The sequence below is a fragment of the Papio anubis genome, chromosome 12 (genome assembly GCF_008728515.1).
Source record: "Papio anubis isolate 15944 chromosome 12, Panubis1.0, whole genome shotgun sequence".
In the NCBI taxonomy this organism is placed as follows: Eukaryota; Metazoa; Chordata; class Mammalia; order Primates; family Cercopithecidae; genus Papio; species Papio anubis.
Window position 1 is genome coordinate 67,711,797 of NC_044987.1, and position 19,446 is coordinate 67,731,242.

The 19,446-nt window shown below is 37.4% G+C and overlaps 1 protein-coding gene across 6 annotated transcripts in view; it reads right to left on the bottom strand.

Moving 5' to 3' along the window:
• Positions 1-2,129: 2,129 nt before the first annotated feature.
• STK33 (serine/threonine kinase 33) overlaps positions 2,130-19,446 on the bottom strand; it is a 248,774-nt gene continuing 231,457 nt past the window's right edge. For all 6 annotated transcript variants that reach the window (XM_003910255.5, XM_017948655.3, XM_017948657.3 and 3 more), the window contains 2 exons: positions 17,293-17,490; positions 2,130-2,970 (listed from right to left, as the gene is read on the bottom strand). In XM_003910255.5, coding sequence (XP_003910304.5) covers positions 2,770-2,970; positions 17,293-17,490 — 399 coding nt within the window. In that variant the 3' untranslated portion in view covers positions 2,130-2,769. The remainder of the gene's footprint in view (positions 2,971-17,292; positions 17,491-19,446) is intronic.

Genomic DNA, 19,446 nt, shown 5'->3' on the forward strand with positions numbered 1-19,446 from the left:
CGACAAGCACAAAATGTTTTGATTTTTTTTTTTTTTTGGCTGCCCCCCACCCAACCCCCGCAGCAACACACAACATTCCTACTCAAAATGAAAGGACAATTTTGTGGCCGACTCTTAAAATCTCAGCTTCAGTTTCCCTGGGTCTTTGTTTCCTCAACCTGTGCCTTTATCTAGGTTTGCCTGTGTACGGGCCCTGGGAGGGGGCTAACTTTACCTCAGACTGGCCTGGAGCAACCAAATATTCTATGAGCAGTGCTTCCCTCCTCTCACTCCGGCTTCCAGCTTTGGCAGAACCATGTGTTGTCATCCTGTCTTCTTTATGAATTATAATTTATTTTCATTTTGCTCCACATATCCCCATTTTCCTTCCTTCTCTGATGTAAGGCCTTCTCTGATATCATCCTCTACTCTCCTCAAATGAATTTGTCCCCAGCTCGCCTGCATTTCTCTTTTTTATCATATTTTGCCTGTCTTATCTGTTACTCAAGTTGGAATGTGGATCACTATTTGTATTCCTTGAAAATAACACCTGCTCTGTGCTGTCCTAGACAGGCTATGTCCCACTGGATCACAGCCAAACCCAGCTCCCCACGCTATGGAGCACAGGAGGTATTGCAGTGTTTGTCATTGGTGCCTTTGAGTTGGCCTATCAGTCATTGAAAGTCAATCTGAAATGGAAGAGCACCATTTTTTCACAGTTCTGAAAGCAAATGGAGGAAGGAAGGCCATATATCCCCAGACCTTAAAGAGGCACATCCTTTGGAATACAAAGCTCAGACATGGCCTGGTTCAAGTGTGTTCTCCACAATGAAGTAACAAAAATACAAATAAGTAATGAAAATGATGTGGAAATTCTCTCTAGAAAGAGTGAGCTAAATTTCTATTAAAATGACACCTATAAATCAAATGAACGTCTTGATGGAGGGGCGTTAATAGAATGCATCATATGGTAGGCTGGGTGGTTGGCCTTGCCTGGTGTGAGGTGGGAAAAGGTGAAGACACGCTAATGTGTTATAAAATGACTTCATCTTTTAGTTAGTGGTTAATTCTGGACCTTTGCTCAAGTTTACTGAGCAGAATCAATCATTTTTAGGGCCAAGAGAAATGTGGATAGTACTCTATTTGACAACAGGATCTTCTAATCCCAAAAGAGTATCGCTGTGAAAGTAAGAGTATTTTGAATATAGAGGATATTTCATTTTCAGGCCCAGAGAATAGGCAGAATCAAAGCCACCATGTTGGTTAGGCTTTTCTGCAAGGAGACAAGCAGCCACCGTGTACTAGGTCCCTGCTTTTCCCCGCCAGAGGTGACAGAACTGAAGCGTACACATCTGCCTTTGAGGCTACTACTAGGGAAGGGAAGGTTTCACTTAGCTAATGAGGCCAGAATTCTCTTCAGGTGGACAGAGCATGCCCTTTAAAGACTGGCTCACTAAACCCTGAGAGAAAGCTTAAAGCTCAGGATATGGTTTATGGGCTTCCGATATGACTGGAACTAGTCATCAAGAAGGGAGAAAGATCTTGAAGCAGCTATGTTAATGCCAATTTAAAATAAAATACAGACAATTTCCACCAGATATGCCTTGACCAGCAGGTTCCCCCAAGGGAAGCACACTGAAGGTACTAAGAAAATACTGGCAGAACCACGCGGGGCAACACAGGCCAGTGGTATCTTTGACTCATTCAGAATCACAATAGTGTCTTCTAAACTAATTGTGAGAAGCACATGTACTACTTTTAGTTACCAAGTGGATTTAAATGCAACTAGTATGTGCTCAGCTCGCCAGATGTGGGCCATTTTGGAGACCTGACAATTCCTTGGGGGTTTGGAATGGAACTAGGTTATGTCTTTATGAAGGTAAAAGCAATTACAAATTCTTTCTTTAGAATTTGCTTGGGAAGCAAAGGAAAGCAGCTATTCACCCAGTTTGACTTCAACTGGCAAAATTAGTTACCCAGGTGGAAAGGAGATGTCTATAATGCGAAGAGAAATGAGGTATGTTCCCCTGTTTCTTGCTTCATGATCTTCCCCAAAGATGTGTGCCTACCATTGCAGCAGTAGACCAAACTTATAATTTGCATAAAGGCTTAGAGGACCTTATTATATTCACCTCTTGTTAACATAAAAATTAATGTGCTGAGTAACATCTGTTTTTTATTGATTTAATCAATACATTGAGAATTTAGCAGCAAGTTAATGGCAAGCAGTTACAAAATCTCCTATCTTTCTACGTTTAAAATAAGTTGTCTTAAACAATCTATAGCAACCTAAAATCTCACAAACACATGTGAATGAAGCACTTCTGCTGTAATACCTATGGCAAGTTTATTAGTAATTTTCTAACAAAGTCTTCTAGTACAAAGTGCACGTATCATTTGGAATCTCCATTACCATATTTGGCCTCTTGTTTTCCCCTATAAATAGCTGTACCTAAACATAAGAATTTGAAGTAAAAATGAGCAAGTGTGCTCACGGCCTTGAATTGCGGGTATCTGCCCCCCTAAAAAACTTTCGTGTACATCTTGAGTTGATTTTCCCTGCAGCCCACAGCCAAGCGTACTGGTGGCTGTCCTTTAATGCCACGTGCAGCTTATGCTGCTTTGGAGATAAGTAGCTTCAATTTTAAGCTGGTACAAACACATGGCGGGGCTCTGCGGAGCTAAAAGGCTACAAGCTCAGCATAGGGCTGTCCTCTTCCCCTCCTACCCCCTCATCAAAGTGCTAACAACAGCAGCTTTGTTTTTGTACCGTCCAGTACTGGAGGAACCTTAGAGTTTCTTTTTGGTTCTGGACAGGGCCCTGGATTTAGCAGGATACTTGGTTGCTCTTCCTTGGCTTGGAGTCACAGGGGTTTTCTCCATTTCTCCCTTGATTTCAGCTGGAAGGAGTTTGTTAGATGTGAAACTTGAACTGCATGTGTCGTAGTTGTCCTTACTGGTCGCAGGAACTTGCTTTTCATAAGCAGTAGACTGCAAATAAAAGGTCTTGATTAATTTTCAGACACAAAGCAATGCACATCAATTCAAAGATGCAAGGAACTACAAGGCTGTCCAGGATTTTCAAGCGGGAGCACTCTCTAGATACATAGGGTACAAACTAGTCATATTGTAACATTATCATTAAATGCCAAAAGATCCTTTTGCACCTTTAAGAAAACTGAATTGTTCAGTGTTTGGTGTGGAGCAACTCTACAGGCTCAATTTGGAAACCTCTGCTATCCAAAATGTAAGTAAATGTCTGGTAACATTTGTGCAGGGAAGTCCACTTAGACATAATTGTACTCACTTCATCTTTACAGATTTCTACACAAGCTCTGACATTTGTATGGATACCCTGACAAGTACAACGTAATTATTCTTTCTGGGTATAAAGTGCTACATAAGGCCCACACTCACATCCCCACTATCTTCCCGCATTAATTCCAGAGACTGGTTTCTAATCCCAGTCACACCACTATGGACCTCTTTGAGCCTCTCTGTTCTTTGCCCTTAAGTGGAGGCAAATAATATTTGCACATTTGCCACAAGAGGTTACCATGAGAATGAAGAGAAAGTGTGGCCACAAAAGTACTATGTGAGCTTTAGAGTAGAAAACAAGCAGATGGGGTTTTAAGAGGCAGTTGTATTTTCTCAGGTTGCCTCAATCCACAGTAAAGGAAGAAGTGGTCTTGAATCCTGCTGTCACAAGGGAAGCAGGGTCCGTTTTGACCTTAGGCCTATTTTTAAAGTGATCACTTTTAATTAAGTGAAGCTGAAGCATAGAGTTCTAAAAGAGTAGAGATTGTCTCAGGAGACCTACAAAGCAACACAGGGGCCAAGCCACTGGGGTAGAGAGAGGGAAGCTCTGGTTTACACAGGATGATTGAGGAAAGAGCTCACAAGTTTAACACTCTGGTTACCTGAAAGTCACAGCACACTTGGGTTAAAAATCAGGTTAACAATTTTCAAAGAGTGTGATAAGATGGTGTGTAACACAAAATAAATGCAGTGTTTCCTGGATCATTCAGGTTCTTGTGATGTAATGATGTTTTATATCCAATAGTAGCACTTAATATATGTTTGCCTAGTGAATCCATGACTTCCCAGGGCTGCAGTAAAAGTCTAGGTCCTGTAAGACTTTTGGCATTTATATATTTCAAGAAAGAAAATCTATATATATTTCAAGAAAGAAAATCTACCTGATGTTTGCTTACCGAAGAAAGCCCTTAAAGTATGCCTCTTCAGAACATCACGTGTGTCTGATTTTATAACCAGCATATGCTAATTCTTGAGCAGGTAATACTTAAAAATCATTTTGCACCTTAAAATTTTAATTTGTATAAAATTTGAAATGTAAAAAGGTCACTTTCTCTAGTTCTTTTTCTCCCCCAAGAAAACCTCTGGGTTGCTTCTGTGTATTCTTTTAAGAGGTAGAAAATATTTAAAATTCTTTAGTATTCCTTCACATAGGTTGTATTTTTATTGAAAACTCCTTATGTTCAGTGATAAGGTGAGGATACAACACCCCTGATGTTAGAGCATCTGGCTGAGAACAAGTTGCTTTGTTTAGTACACTGCTGGTCTCTAAAAGATATACACCCTATCTTGAAAATTTCAATTCATAAAATTTAATTACCTTTACATACAAATCCTATTAAAAGGTGAATCTAAGTGTAACTTTCTCTCTTTTGACATTTCTATTTGGATTTTGAGTTATCATCCAAGTTGTTGAGGAAGTAGTTTTCAACATGTCCACTACAACTAACATTCTATCGAGCAGGAATAAAGATTCATTTTCCTTTAATGTACTTAAATTCTTATCTGGCTTAAGGGTTCCATTCTTCTTCACTGCTCCATTTGTTAATGTAGTTGAGTCATTACAGTAGTTTCAGGAGTTGCAGTCACTCCTGAAGAAACACTCAGAAACAGTCTCTGTGAACAGAATTATTGATGATAATTTTTTTCTTTTTCCCAAAAACTCTATAGATGCTGGTATTTTCTTCTTGGATACAATATCTTAAGATCATTATTAAAGTCTTCTGGCAAAGTGGAAGGAAAAAGAAAACTAAACAATGTTTGGTTGCTTTGGTGTAGAAATATGATATTTCTGTTTCATTTTGTAGTAAGATAAGAAAATGATTTTCCTCAGCCACATTGATTTTTTTGTAAATTTAGTTATTTATTTCTTAAACAGATAGTACATCCCCATGATTTAATATTCACAATGTTTAAAATCTCCTCTTTGACCCATAGTTAACTGAGCTCTGCCCCCCAAAGACAACCAATACTGTCAATTTATAGTGTACACTTTCAGAGAGATTTTATGCATCTTCAAGCAAATATTAGGTGGAACCAAATGGATATGGTTGTCATTCCACTGTCATTTCCATTGGTTGCAGGTCAAAAACAGTCTAATAATGGCAATTTCCTATGGTTCAATCTAATTCATTGATATGGTTTGGCTGTGTCCCCACCCAAGTCTTACTTGAATTGTAGCTCCCATAATCTGGTGTTGTGGGAGGGACCCAGTGGGAGGTAACTGAATCACAGGGGCAGGTTTTTCCTGTGCTGTTCTCGTGATAGTGAATAAGTCTCACGAGATCTGATGGTTTTACAAAGGGCAGTTCCCCTGCACACATTCTCTTGCCTGCTGCCACCTAAAGCGTATCTTTGCTCCCCCTTTGCCTTCCACCATGATTGTGAGGCCTCCCCAGCCAGGTGGAACTGTGAGTCCATTAAACCTCTTTTTCTTTATAAATTATCCAGTATGTCTTTATTAGCAGTATGAGAACAGACAAATACACTCATCTATTGACATGCTTTCTTCCCACCTTTCATACAAATAGTAGCCAACTATAAACACTCTTACACCTTGACTTTTTTCAACTAATGATTATCTTGAAGATCATTCCATGTCAATTCATAGAAAGAAAAAGTCCTCATTCTCTTTTTTGGCTATGCAATATTCTCTTGTTTAGAAGTACCATAATTTATTTAACCAGTCCCTTTACAATGAACACTCAGGTTTGTTTCCAATCTTTTGCAAGCACATTTTGCACATGACACTTTGCACGTTTGTAAGTTTTTCTACAGGATATCTATTTTAGAAGAGAAATTCTTCGGATAAATGGTACACGGATTTGTAATTTTGAAAGATATCATCATGTTGCCTTCCACTGCAGTTGTACTGATGTATAATCTTACCAGTAGCATATAAGAGTGCCTGTTTTCTTATTTCTTTGTCAATTTGGTTTTAATACATGTTAAAACTAATACAGTCATCCATATTTTAATTGAGCTCCAAAATCAGTTTAATGCTGGCTGCACTGAAACAAATCACAGTATTTGCTCCTTCACAACCTGGTAACATCAATTCAAATCTACTTGCCTTTATGCAAATATATATATATATTTTTGAGATGGAGTTTTGCTCTTGTCACCCAAGCTGGAGGGCAATGACACAATCTCGGCTCACTGCAACCTCCACCTCCCGGGTTCAAGTGATTCTCTTACCTCAGTCTCCTGATAGCTGGAATCACAGGCACGCGCCACCATGCCCAGCTAATTTTTGTATTTTTAGTAGAGGCAGGGTTTCACTATGTTGGCCAAGATGATCTCAATATGCAAATGTTTATGCTTCTGTGTATATGGGTTTGTCTTATAAAATACTGTATGTGTATGTGTGCCTTACCATTTCTCTTTACTAAATTCCAGTTGCATGAAGTTTAGGATGCCATTGTTTAGGAAGCAGTATCCTAATAGTTTTTCTAGAAGAGTCTGAGACTCCCCTCAAATATCCTCCATTGAAACCATTCCTCTGATGCTAATGGAACACGAATGCACAATGGCCACCATGGTGACCTCCAGGCCAGGCCATAGTTTTCTTCACAAAGAGCCAAGCCTCTTAGTTCCTGGAGTGGGCAAGGCAAATTCCAGCTTCCAAGCTTTATCTAGAAACATGAACAAATCTTAATTTTTCAGTGATTTATTTTGTTGGGTTATAGGTTATCTAAGTTTTGCGTTTCTCCTTTTCTTCTCTCATAGCTGGTGGGATTCCTCAGGGATCTATGCTGTCACTGATGCAATTTTATAGTTTTGTAAGTAATAGAACAGAGAAATGAAAAATGAAATTGCCAAGGCTATAAGATCTTCCAGGTCAGGAAAAGCAAATAGAAGGTGATGAGCTCCCATAAGATTGTACAAAGGGAGAGAAAGATAACAGAGGAATTTCAATACTTAGTTCTTAGGGGAAAGATTCTAAATGATCATTATGAGACTGTTGGGCATATATTTACCAATCCAAGAGAAGACCTAAAAGTCACTATAGGCTGTTCTTTGAAGATACTGGTCTAATGTACCATGGCACACTGGTCAGAAAAACCTAGCTATCATCAGAAAGCATTTTAGAAATCAAAGAAACAAATTTCTATCCTTTTATAAAATCATGATGAATTCGTACCTGAAACACTGCAACCAGCTTGAACAGATATAAAGGGACCAGAGAATGTTTACAGACAGGCTACTAATATGATTAAGGAATGAAGGTTTCCTTTTAAGAGTGCTCTTCAATCTAAAAGATAAAGAATAAGAGGCTATATATAATCAAAATCTATAAAATGAAGAAGGAGGCATATTTCAGCACTGTGGAGGTGGACAGCATCTCTGAGTGCTGCAGTCAGTCAGGAAGGTTACATCAAGGGCTGCCTCAAGCAGCATTTCAATTGTTCTTCATCTCTGGCAAATTCTTACCATTTGGGACAGTTGAAGAACAGTCAGTTCTATTCGAGGCAGAATGATGGAAAAGATGACCTTACAAGCATTCCTCCAGTTTCACCTTTTTGTAATTCAGTACCCTTGGCCTAATTTCTCTAGCTCATATTATTAATCTTGAAAAGGGGGCTCCATGTGTGCAAGGGGAGATATGTAACAAGAAAATTGGACTAACTATACATATTTCATTATTCACTGGCATGGCTTTAACCTGATGAACTTGTCTGGTGATAATGGATGCAAAACCTGTAAGCTCTAGGCATATCCCTGCCAGTTAATACCAGTGCATGATTACTAGAAACTGTTAGCATTTCTCTGAATTTTGAGTAAAATACATGCTATTTAAGTAAAGTGGTTTATCACCATAGCAACAATTTCTAGAGTCACACATTCAAATTATAGGCCTGCACAAGGTCCAAATGACAAAATTCTGATATAAGTTTTCTGCTATAGTTTTGTGTGTAATGGCTACTGACCTTCTCTCACATCCCTATGGTTTTCAGAAGAAGGAAAGGAAAGAAAAGCTAAGGGAGAAGAAAAATTGACTTCCAAACATACAGACTTCTAAGGTTACTTGTATAAAGATCTGGGTCTTGTGTGGAGTCAAATGAAATCTAACTTGCAAATTACAAAAAAATATAAATATGTTTCTTTTCTTTGTAACTGAGGTATAATCTATATACAGTAGAATAACATATCTGAAGTGTACTGTTTGATGAGTTTTGACAAACACATAGGCCTGTATAACAAACACCACAATCAATAAATAGAACAATTACCAAGAAAGTTCTCTCTTGCCACAACCCAGTCAACCTTCTGCTGGGGGCCACAACTATTCTGCTTTTTTTGACATAAATTAGTTTTGCCTTTTCTAAACTTCATATACATGAAAAAGAATGCATTATGTACTCTTGTATCTGAGTTCTTCTGCTTAACAGTTTTAATTGAATTTTTATTCAGATATTTGTATATTCTCATGCCATTGAAACGTAGGTTTTTGAGATTCATCCATGTAATAGTAACTCATTTCTTTTTTCTTGCCAAGTAGTACTCCATTGTATGGATATACCACAATTTGTTTACTCATTCTTCTGTTAATGGATATTTCGGTTGTTTCCAGTTTGGGGCAGCTTATATACAGAGCTGCTACAAATATACACTACAAATCTTTTTGTGAACTTGGGATTGCTGGATAAATGGTAAGTGAATGCTTAACCTTAAAAGTAAATGCCAGCCGGGCACAGTGGCTCATGCCTATAATCCCAGCACTTTGGGAGGCCAAGGTGGGCAGGTCACGAGGTCAGGAGATCAAGACCATCCTGACTAACATGGTGAAACTCCATCTTTACTAAAAATACAAAAAATTAGCTGGGTGTGGTGGCACGCCTATAGTCCCAGCTACTCAGGAGGTTGAGGCAGGAGAACTGCTTGAACCCAGGAGGCAGAGGTTGCAGTGAGCCGAGATTGTGCCACTGCACTCCAGCCTGGGCGACAGAGCAAGACTCCATCACACACACACACACAAAAAGTAAATGCCAAACTATATTCTGAAAGAATAGTACCATTCTGCATTCCCACCAGCAAGGTGGGGAAATTCCAGTTGCTCTATATCCTTGCCAATATCTGGACTTGTTAGTTTTAAATTTTGGCCATTCTAGAAAGTATGTAGTGATAGCCTGCGGTGGCCTTAATTTCCATTTTCCTGATGACTAATGATGTTTAGCATCTTTTCATATGCTTATTGACTACTTGTATATCTTCCTATGTGAAGTGTCTGTTCAAGTCTACTGATTATTTTAAAACATGAATTGCCTTATTGCGCTATAGAAGTTGTTTATATATTCTGCATACAAGTCCTCTGTCATATATATTTATTGCAAACATTTTCTCCCTGTCTGTGGCTTGCTTATTTTTTAACACGCTTTTGACGAGCAAATGTGTTTTATTTTTAGGAACCATTTTACCAGTTTTTAAAAGTGCTTTCTGTGTCTGTGTTCTAAGAATCTTTGACTATCTGCTGGATGGAAGATAGTCCCTTATGTTTTATCCTAGAAGCTTTATAGTTTTGCTTTTACTTTTAGTTCTACCCTTCTCAAACTAATTTTTGTGTACAGTTTTAGCTAGGGGGTCAAATTTCATTTTCCTTCACATATATCTACTATTGTTCTAGCATTATTTATTAAAAAGACTGTCATTTACCCCCTCGAATTGCTTTGAAATCTCTGTCAAAAATCAACTGACTGTATAAACATGGGTCTATTTCTAGACTCCCAATTTTGTTCTACTCATCTATTTGTTTATCCTTACATCAACACCACATTGCATTAATTACTGTATCTATGTAGTAAATGTTGAAATCAAGTCATGTAAGTCTTGCAACTTTGTTCTTTTTAGGTTATTTTGTCTGTTTCAGGTTTTATGTATCTCCAAATAAATTTTAGAATCATCTCGTCAATTTATAACAAAAAAGCAAGTGTTCTAGATTTCAACTGGGATTGGTTTAAACGTGTAAGTTAATTTGGGGAGAACTGACATCTTAATAGTACCAAATATTCTAAACCATAAACATGGTATATCTCTCCATCTATTTCAGTCTTTTTCAGTTTTGCTCAACAACATTTCATGGTTTTGGTATAAATATTTTGCATATATTTTGTTAGTTTTTTCACTGAGTGTTTTATGTGTTGTGGCAATTAGTATTTTAAAATTTTATTTCCCAATTGTTCATTGCTAATATATAACAATACAATTTTTATATACAGATCTTGCATCCAGCAACCTCTTTAATTCACTTTTTGTAGATTCCTTGGGATTTTCTATGTATATAAACATGTCATCTGCAAGTACAGACAGTTTTATTCTCCTTTACAATATATATAATTTTATTTCTTTTAATTGCCTTGCTGTATCAGCTAGAACCTTTTGTACAATATTAAAGAAAACTAGTGAGAGAGAACATCCTTGCCTTTCCCCTAACTTTAGCATGAAAACACTCAATATTTTGCCATTAAGAATGATACTAATTGCTTGGATTTTTTGTAAAATCTCTTAGTATGTAAAAGAAGTTCCCTTTTATTCCTAGTCTGCTGAGGATTTTCTCATGTTTTAGTGTTAATTTTATCAAATGCTTTTCCCAAAATCATTGAGATGATTATATAGCTTTCTCCTTTATCTATATATAGTGAATTATGTTGGTTGATTTTTGGATGTTAATCCAAACCTGCACTCCTGGAATATACTGCAAACACTTAATTTTGATATGCTATTCTTTTATATATTTCTAGATTCAGTTTGCTAATATCGCTTGAAATTTTTATGACTATAATTTATGAGAGATATTGGCTAACAATTTTCTTGTAACATCCTTGTCATTTTTAAGTATTGTTATTTGTAAGGCAAACATGCCTTATAAATGAGTTGAGAAATATTTTCAAGAGTTTATGTGTAAGTTTTCTCTTATTTCTTCTTTAAATATTTAGAAGAATTAGACAGTGAAATCATTTGGGAATAAAGTTTTCTTTTTAGGAAAGTTCCTTATTACAGATATGATTTTAAAAATAAATACAGAATGATTCAGATTTTCTATTTTTGTGTAACTGTTTTTGTACTTTTAAAAGAAATTTGACCATTTCATATAAGCTTCTCAATGTATTGGCATTAAGTCATTAAGAGCCAGTAAGCCTGAAGATAGATCAACAGAAAGCATCCAATGTAAAGAATAGAAAAAAAGATTAAAAAATGGATAGTGTCTCAGGATTCTATAGAATGATATCAAACTGTCTAATATATGAGTAATTGGAGTCTCAGAAAATAAAGGAAAAGATAATGACAAAACTTCCAAAATGTGGCTAAAGGTACAAATTTACAGATTCATGGAGCTCAGCAAACCCCAAGCAGGATAAATGTGAAGAAGAACATGCTTAGCAATAGCATTGTTAAACTGCTGAAAATCAAAGATAAAGAGATGACCTTGAAAGCATCCAGAGAAAAGTGACACAATACATATAAGCAAAGAACATTTCAAACTTCCACAGATACTTCATCAAAAAAATGATCAAAAGTTAAGAAAAAAGGAGAGTATCAGAAATGATAACTATCTGGATAAATACAAAAAATTTTTTCTCTTAATTTCTTGAAAACATACATGACAATTTAAAGCAAAAATTATATCACTATTTTGTGGGGTTTATAATTATGTAGGTGTAATACATGTAACACTTATAGCATAAAGGTAGGGTAAGAGATAAATGGGCCCAAATTAATACATTTGGAATTGAAGCAATATTTGTTATAACCCAACACAATGGGTTGGTTCTCCATAGAGAAAGGATATGCATAGCATAGCCAAACAGCTATAGGCCCTAAGGGGAGCTAAGCAAAAGTCAGGCTTGGGAAGAAAGGGAAGTGATTTAAAGGATTCACTAATACATCTTTGCAACAATGGGAATCTGGTTAAGCCTGTGGTAAAACCTAAGCCTTATACAAAAAGCTCTTGTGTGGGAGTAGAAGTAGGGACAAAATATTCCTTTAGAACAAAAGCATTGTTTATGGGAGCCTATGAATCCAGGCCAGCAACTCGCATTGCAAGCAGCATTAGATCAAATAACAGGTCAAGATTAATGTTAGCACAATTAGTTATTTGTACCTGTATTAGTCTACTATTGCAGTAGTTATTCAACTATGTTTGAGAGGTCCCCACAATCACCCCCAGGTTCGACAAGTCACTGGGAGGATTCACAGGACTTAACACTTATATTTGTACTCATGGCTATGACTTATTACAGTGCAAGGATGCAAAACCCAACCAGCAAAAGGAAAAGGCACTTCAGGCTAAATCCGAGAGAAACCACGAGCAAGCTTCCAAGTGTCTTCTCCCAGGGGGAGTTGCAGAGGATGTGCTTAATTCTGCCTGCAATTAGTTGTGACAGCATGTGTGAAATGTTGCCAACTATGGAAGCCCATTGGAGACTCAGCACCCATGGTCACACAGGCAGCCTCTGCCTAGCACCTACCCAAATCCCAGATTCCCAGAAGGAAAGTAGGTATTCAGCATAAACCATATTGTTTGCACAAATAGTTTGGACAAAATTAGCTAAGTTCCCAGAAATGAGCCAAGGGTCAACCTTGCAAATAAATAGGTCTTTTGAAGGATAGCAGTTTAGGCCACCTATGTTAACTCTTTTCTGCACAACCACACAACAAACAACTGCAAAAATCTCAGTATCTTGTAACAGCAAGTATTTATTTTTCTCAATTAATTGCAGAGTTTGGTTGTGGTAGGCTAAACTTCAGGTATTAGACTGAATTCAGATCTGTTCCACAAATCTCCACAATTCCAGAACCTGTGGCTTTCTGCAGGTATGCTCTTCTCATGGCAGGTGACAGAAATAGAAGAGAGCAAGCTAAATCATGCAAACACCTCTAAGGTTCTGCTTACATTACACCCTTTTAACATTCCATCAGCCAGAATAACAGCCAAAACCAACATTAGTAGGGTGAGAAAATAGCCTTCAACAGTTCTAGTAGAGAGAACTGCAAAGTCACATGGCAAAGAATATGCATGTACAAATTATTTATAGGAAAGGAATAATTAATTGGAAACAAGAATCCAATCTACCACAGTACCCTAGGAAACTCACCAAACTCAGAGAGCAAATTGAGGTTAAAAGCAGCACATTATCACTTTTGAAAATGAAATGTCTTGGTTTGTTTACTAGTTTATTCCCACACTTATACCCAAAGGAGCCTTGATACAACCAGGAAAACATATGCAATTTTAGTAATATTCTATATACATTTTCAGTAATAATGAAAGTATTAATGGCTAACATTAATAAGTACTTACCATGTGCCAAGAGTGTTACATGCATGATTTCACCTAGCCCTTAGTTGGTGAGATTATTATCCCTATTTTATAGATGAGAAAATGGAGGCCTAGAGACTTGCTGAACACCATAAAGCCTGTAAGTGGTGAAGCCAGAATCTGAATCCAGGCAGCCTAGATCCGAAGTTGCACTTTTAACTATTACAATATTTTAAGGGCTGTGCTTGGGCACATATGCCACATTGCAACGCTTCAATACTGGGATATGGAAGTATGCCACAATTGTGCAAGTACCGTCACATTTTCATATGACAGTCAGTTCTCATGGACTCAGAAAGCTAAAATGTAATTTTCAGGAAAAGAAAATTTTTATCCTACTCACTAAAATATCATGAAAACTTAAGTTTTTCCTTACAGAAACATTATCAACATACCAAAGTATTAAATTTCAATGTTATTTAAATGTCAATATTTCTTGTCTTTGAAAAAATGTTTTATGAACACATATCATTTCTCAAAATAATTTTTCAACGTTTCTAAACCACCATACCTTTCTACTTTCTAGCCTAGATAAAGCAACTGCTACATGTACTATCTCCTACAATACTGTAACAACTAGGTTTTCAGTCAAGGAAAAATTATCACAAAAGAAAATAATGACAAAAATCTATTTTCTTTTCTTTCTTTTTCTTTTTTTTTTTTTTTTTTGAGACGGAGTCTCATTCCGTCGCCCAGGCTGGAGTGTAGCGGCATGATCTCGGCTCACTGCAACCTCCGCCTCCTGGGTTCAAGCGATTCTCCTGCCTCAGCCTCCTGAGTAGTTGGGACTATAAGCGAGTGCCACCATGCCCAGCTAATTTTTGTATTTTTAGTAGAGACAGGGTTTTGCCATGTTGTCCAGGCTGGTCTCAAACTACTGACTTCAGGTGATCCACTCATCTGGGCCTCCCAAAGTGCTGGGATTACAGGTGTGAGCCACCGCGCCTGGCCTGAAAATCTTCTATTTTCATTAAACAAATTCATTCAAGACTGTGTTAAACAATTTTACAATTAGGAGGTTTCTCCATTACAAAGCAAGAATTCCATAATGCAAATATACTTGTATTGCATCTAGAGATTCCAGTCCCTTCCTCCATGGTTATGGGAAGGTACACTTTAATTATGGACATTCATTTCTCTCCAATTGTTTTCTGAGCTCATGAATAATGAAAGCATGATAGCATTTATCAGGAATCGTTAAGGACCTAATGTTAAAAGGCACACTACTGCAATAAGCAGTGGTCTGCCAAGTGTCTCATCAGAAGATGAGCAAATGCTATTGCAGAGTGAAAGTCGAGTCTATCCAGTAAAGCTGATAAAGGCTTTGTCTTAGGGAATTCAGAGGATTACCGACAGCACAAAACATTATCTAGATGTCCTCAGCATGTGAGAAACAAGATATACATAAGAGAACATTACTGTCCTCAGAATACCATAACCAAACAAAGGTGGAAATGAACAAAAGGACATTGCCAAGTGCCAACTATCTGAAAACAAATCTGAAACAAGTGTAGTGTGATATCTTAATCCAAATATTAACAAAGAGGAGATGCAGACTGCATTTTCCCATAATGTCCAAGGCATTTGGAACCAAGGGACCATTATTTAGGGAAGGAGGAAAGTGCTGAGTTCAAGTGCTTTTGCTTTTGTTTTTGTTTTTAACACATCCTCACTTATTCTCTCTGCTAGTTTTCCAAGAGCTCTGCCATTTTTTCGAAAGGTGTGATTATCCTGGCTTTTGAGAAATTCCCAGATCTAAGCATGGGAAAGTTCCTTACAGGACATCAAGGGAGGACAAGCTCTACCCACCTTGCAAGAATTCCTTTTATGGCATTTATAACAAGTAGCCTTCCAGAGTCTGCTTGAATACTTCCAATGATGGGGAGGTGGAAAGTTTGTTATCCATGGCCCAGCCTTTTTCCATTGCTGGTGAATTCTGACTATGGAAAAATTTTTCCTGTTTATGAAACCTACATTCCTAAAATATCAACCAATATTCTCACCATCTCTGTATTCTTGAAATTTCAACCCACTGGTATAGTTCTAGCATTCACAAACAATTCAAATTCCAACTCTTCTGTTCCCTAGTTGATTCACATAGTAAGTTTCATTAATTTGTGACTTGCAGGGGTGGCTGGAAGAGTGGGAGGGGAAAAGTGTGACACGGCAATGGAAAAGGGAATGGAAGACATTTGGTTCACAAGCATATTTTATGTTAGATGCAGTGATAAATACAACTCAAGGCCACAAAATGTGTGTATAATCATACATATGTGAGTATATGTAGATGTACATATGTATGTGTAAGAATATGTGAGTATATGTGTATACATGTATATGTGTAAGTAGGTGTGTGCATATGTATGAATATGTGTATAAAATGCCAAGTCAGTCAACAAAAATCTTCAAACTATGTTCAATAAGAAATGCAAACATGGAATTTTATGATATTATTTTTAAGGAGAATATAAAATACACACAAGAGCTAAGCATCGCAGGAGTTGTTAACACACTAGAGAGGAAAAAGAATTCAATCAGCTTATGTCTACATTATGGTAAAAATATTATCATCTCAAAATACCTAAATCATTATGCTATGCTTATTATCTAAACATTTGCTATAAAGTAATGAAGTTCTCAACCACTAAATAAAAATCAATGAATAGATCATGCTACCATGTCCCTTTCTGTAAGTTACTGAGAGGATTCTTGGCAGGGAGGGGTGTAGGCCAGCGATGCTGCACCTCCCTGAGTCTGGTCCAGGATTTACCCTGGCAGTCCCTCTCTGCACTCTGCCTAATTCTAGGCATCACAGAATCAGAAACCAGCGACTCCTCACGAGAAGTCTGGCTACCCTGAGGTGAACACAGCCCCTGCTGGCAGGATGCTCAATTATTAAATAATAGTTAAGATATGTTAATTAGATTTCAAGACAGGAAGGAGAACAAACACATACAGAGAAATTTTCTGCAAATGCAGAAACAAACAAGAAAGCAGGGAAGGGGAGCTTTGGGTAAACTTTGTCAGGATATCCAGCTAACAGACCACAATCTAGAACCAATCAAAATGTTATTCAATTCTATTCATGAAAAAGAATAAAACTGGTATTCAGAACTAATAAGGTAAAATAATAAACCTATATAAAAAGTTTTTGTTACCATAAATTCAGACAAAAATAACTGAATAATGTAATAATGATCATTTTCTATGTAATACATAGACCCATTCCAAATTCTATAGTCTGGTAGAGTACAAAAATTATTAATTTTGATCCTTGGGCCAAATTTGGCATGCCATCTGTTTTGGGAGAAAAAAATAGTTGAGTTGGAACATGGCCACACTCATTCATTTGTGGTCTATGGCTGTTTTCACACTACAATGTCAGAGATGAGTAGTTGTGACAGAGACTACTATGGCTCACAAAGCCTAAAATATTTACTATTTCTTCCCTTATAGAAAAAGTTTGCAGACACCTGCCCTACATAATCATCAACCTTAAAATAAACATGTTGGCCACACCACTAAATCGTGCTAGCCTTATAAAGCAGAAAGAACTTTACTTGCTATATAATGCTCGACCTTTTTTACAAACTAACAACAAAAAGACAGATTTGCAAAAAAATGTTCCAGGTGTAGTGAGGGTTTACACTTTGGAGAAATGCAGCAATGATTCTTCCTACCTGTTTTTCCTCCTCGTCATCTGAAGTGTAATTGGCATCACGGACATTTCCCCAGAGTTGGTAACTTTTCAACTTTTCTTCAGTGGACGGATTACTCTTCTCTTCTGTTGTGTTTTCCTCATCACTTTCTGGGTTATTTTTCCATTCTTTCATCATCTCTAATACATTGGTTGGTCTCACGGAAGAAAGTTTATTGCCCTAATATTGACAATCAATTTTTGGTGTTATAAACAGCTTAGATAATTGAGACGATACCTACATCATTTAGCGAGATAGTCTCCCAAATTCAGTAACAGTCACATGGAAAAGATCATAATGCTGATTAAATATGAAAACTTCTGATGACCACTGGAGTACACTCCCTGTACTGACATGGCTCACACCCGTTGCATGATATCACTTGTAATAGGTCCAAGTTAAGAGGGGAAATATTCAGGCTTGAAAGAACAATGCAGCATGCTTGTGCAAAGAACACTACACAGGGCAATTTCCTGGAACCCAAATACCCCCTATAGTGCTGTTCTTAGAAAATTGAGAGGGAGGTTGAAAGAACTAAAGAAGCTGGCCAAAGGCCAGTGGGTCCAGTGCTAAGGAGAGGTCTATACAACATCCAAATATCTAGGAAAAAAAAAAAAAATCTAAATTCAGTCAACTAGTCAAGCACTATGTCTAAGAATATAGGTACTTAATTTGAAATCCCTTACCTGTCTAGAAGATTTAAATATAATGTGGTCATTTGATTATAACTGACTTGGCACAGTGTTCTTATCCCAGCATATGATGATACATACCAAAATTGACCATTTTATATTAACCGTATTTTCCCAAATAGAATACCCTATGTAATGTGCCGAGAAATACATGAATGCAAGCTCAAATAGCTCCTGCTTGATTAGGTGTGTCTTAAATATTTTTGTTCTTACCTCATACTGTTAGAAAAAATTTAGACCAAAGAAATGGATCACATTTAGATTAAAATGAGAAGTTCAGGTGTGGGCACAGCTATGAAGTGATTCTAAATTACTCTGGTATATGGATGTATTGAAATGTTTAGCATCAGTGACATAGAAAACCATGAGACAGGGTATTTTAAGGGTACCTATCTGAATACACTGTTGAGGACTTGTTGAGTTTAATGTATTTGTGGCTAAAGACATAGACAAACACTAAATGTGGAATGCTAATAACTAAATGAGGATCACTATGCAATTAATTCCCTGTGGTTCTTCTCTGTTCCCTTGTTTTAAGAAGCTCAGTACTCCTACCATGTTCATAGCATCCCATTACATCTCACGCTGGTTTTGCACTTGTTCCTCCCTTACCTACTTACTCCTAGAATGCCCTTGCCATTTCTTCCTGCCAGTCCATAGCAAGAGCCTACATTTCCTTGAAGGTTCAATTTAAGATTCATTTCTGTCAGGTATCCCAGAACTCCCAATTATGTAGTCAACTCAAGTGAAAACAGACAGTGGCTCGGCGAGAGTAACCATTAAAGAGCTGAAATCATGTAGAATGGTGGATTGTCTCAGAGCACTCATCTGAAGGGGTTCTGCTCTCCAGGGCTCTGCTTGGTCCCTATGATCCATCTCTCCTCTCTTACAACTTCTTGGCCTCATTCTGACCTCTAACTTAATTTTCATAAAATCAGTGACCAGACTCCTAGAATGCAAGTACATACAACTTTGCCTCAACTTGATTCTTTCACTAGCAGAAACTGACAATTTGACACATCTAAGTCTGCAATCCCAGTCCCCAGTGGCTCCTCCCTGAAAAGCCCTCCCCAGGTTAAGTCTTTGGAAACTGTGGTAGTGATTAAGGCTACTTGCCCAACATTTCTTCCTTCTAGGCTCATGGTAGAATTTCACTTCTCTATCCTCTTTGGGATGTGACCATGTGCCTTACTTTGGCCAGTGATTCATGATTGGAAACTGTATGTATCACTTCTGGGTGAAAACTTAAAGAGATAGTATGCAATTAATCATGTTTCCAATTCCTGAACTGGTAATTACAGAAGCATAGAGATGGAGTCTCCCTCAGCTTGGGTTCCTGAGTAAGGACAAAGTGAAACAGAACCTCCTCCTCTCCCCCGAGTCAATTGGCCATGGAAGGTACTAACAGCACTGAGATTTGGATGTCATTTGTTATCACAGCATA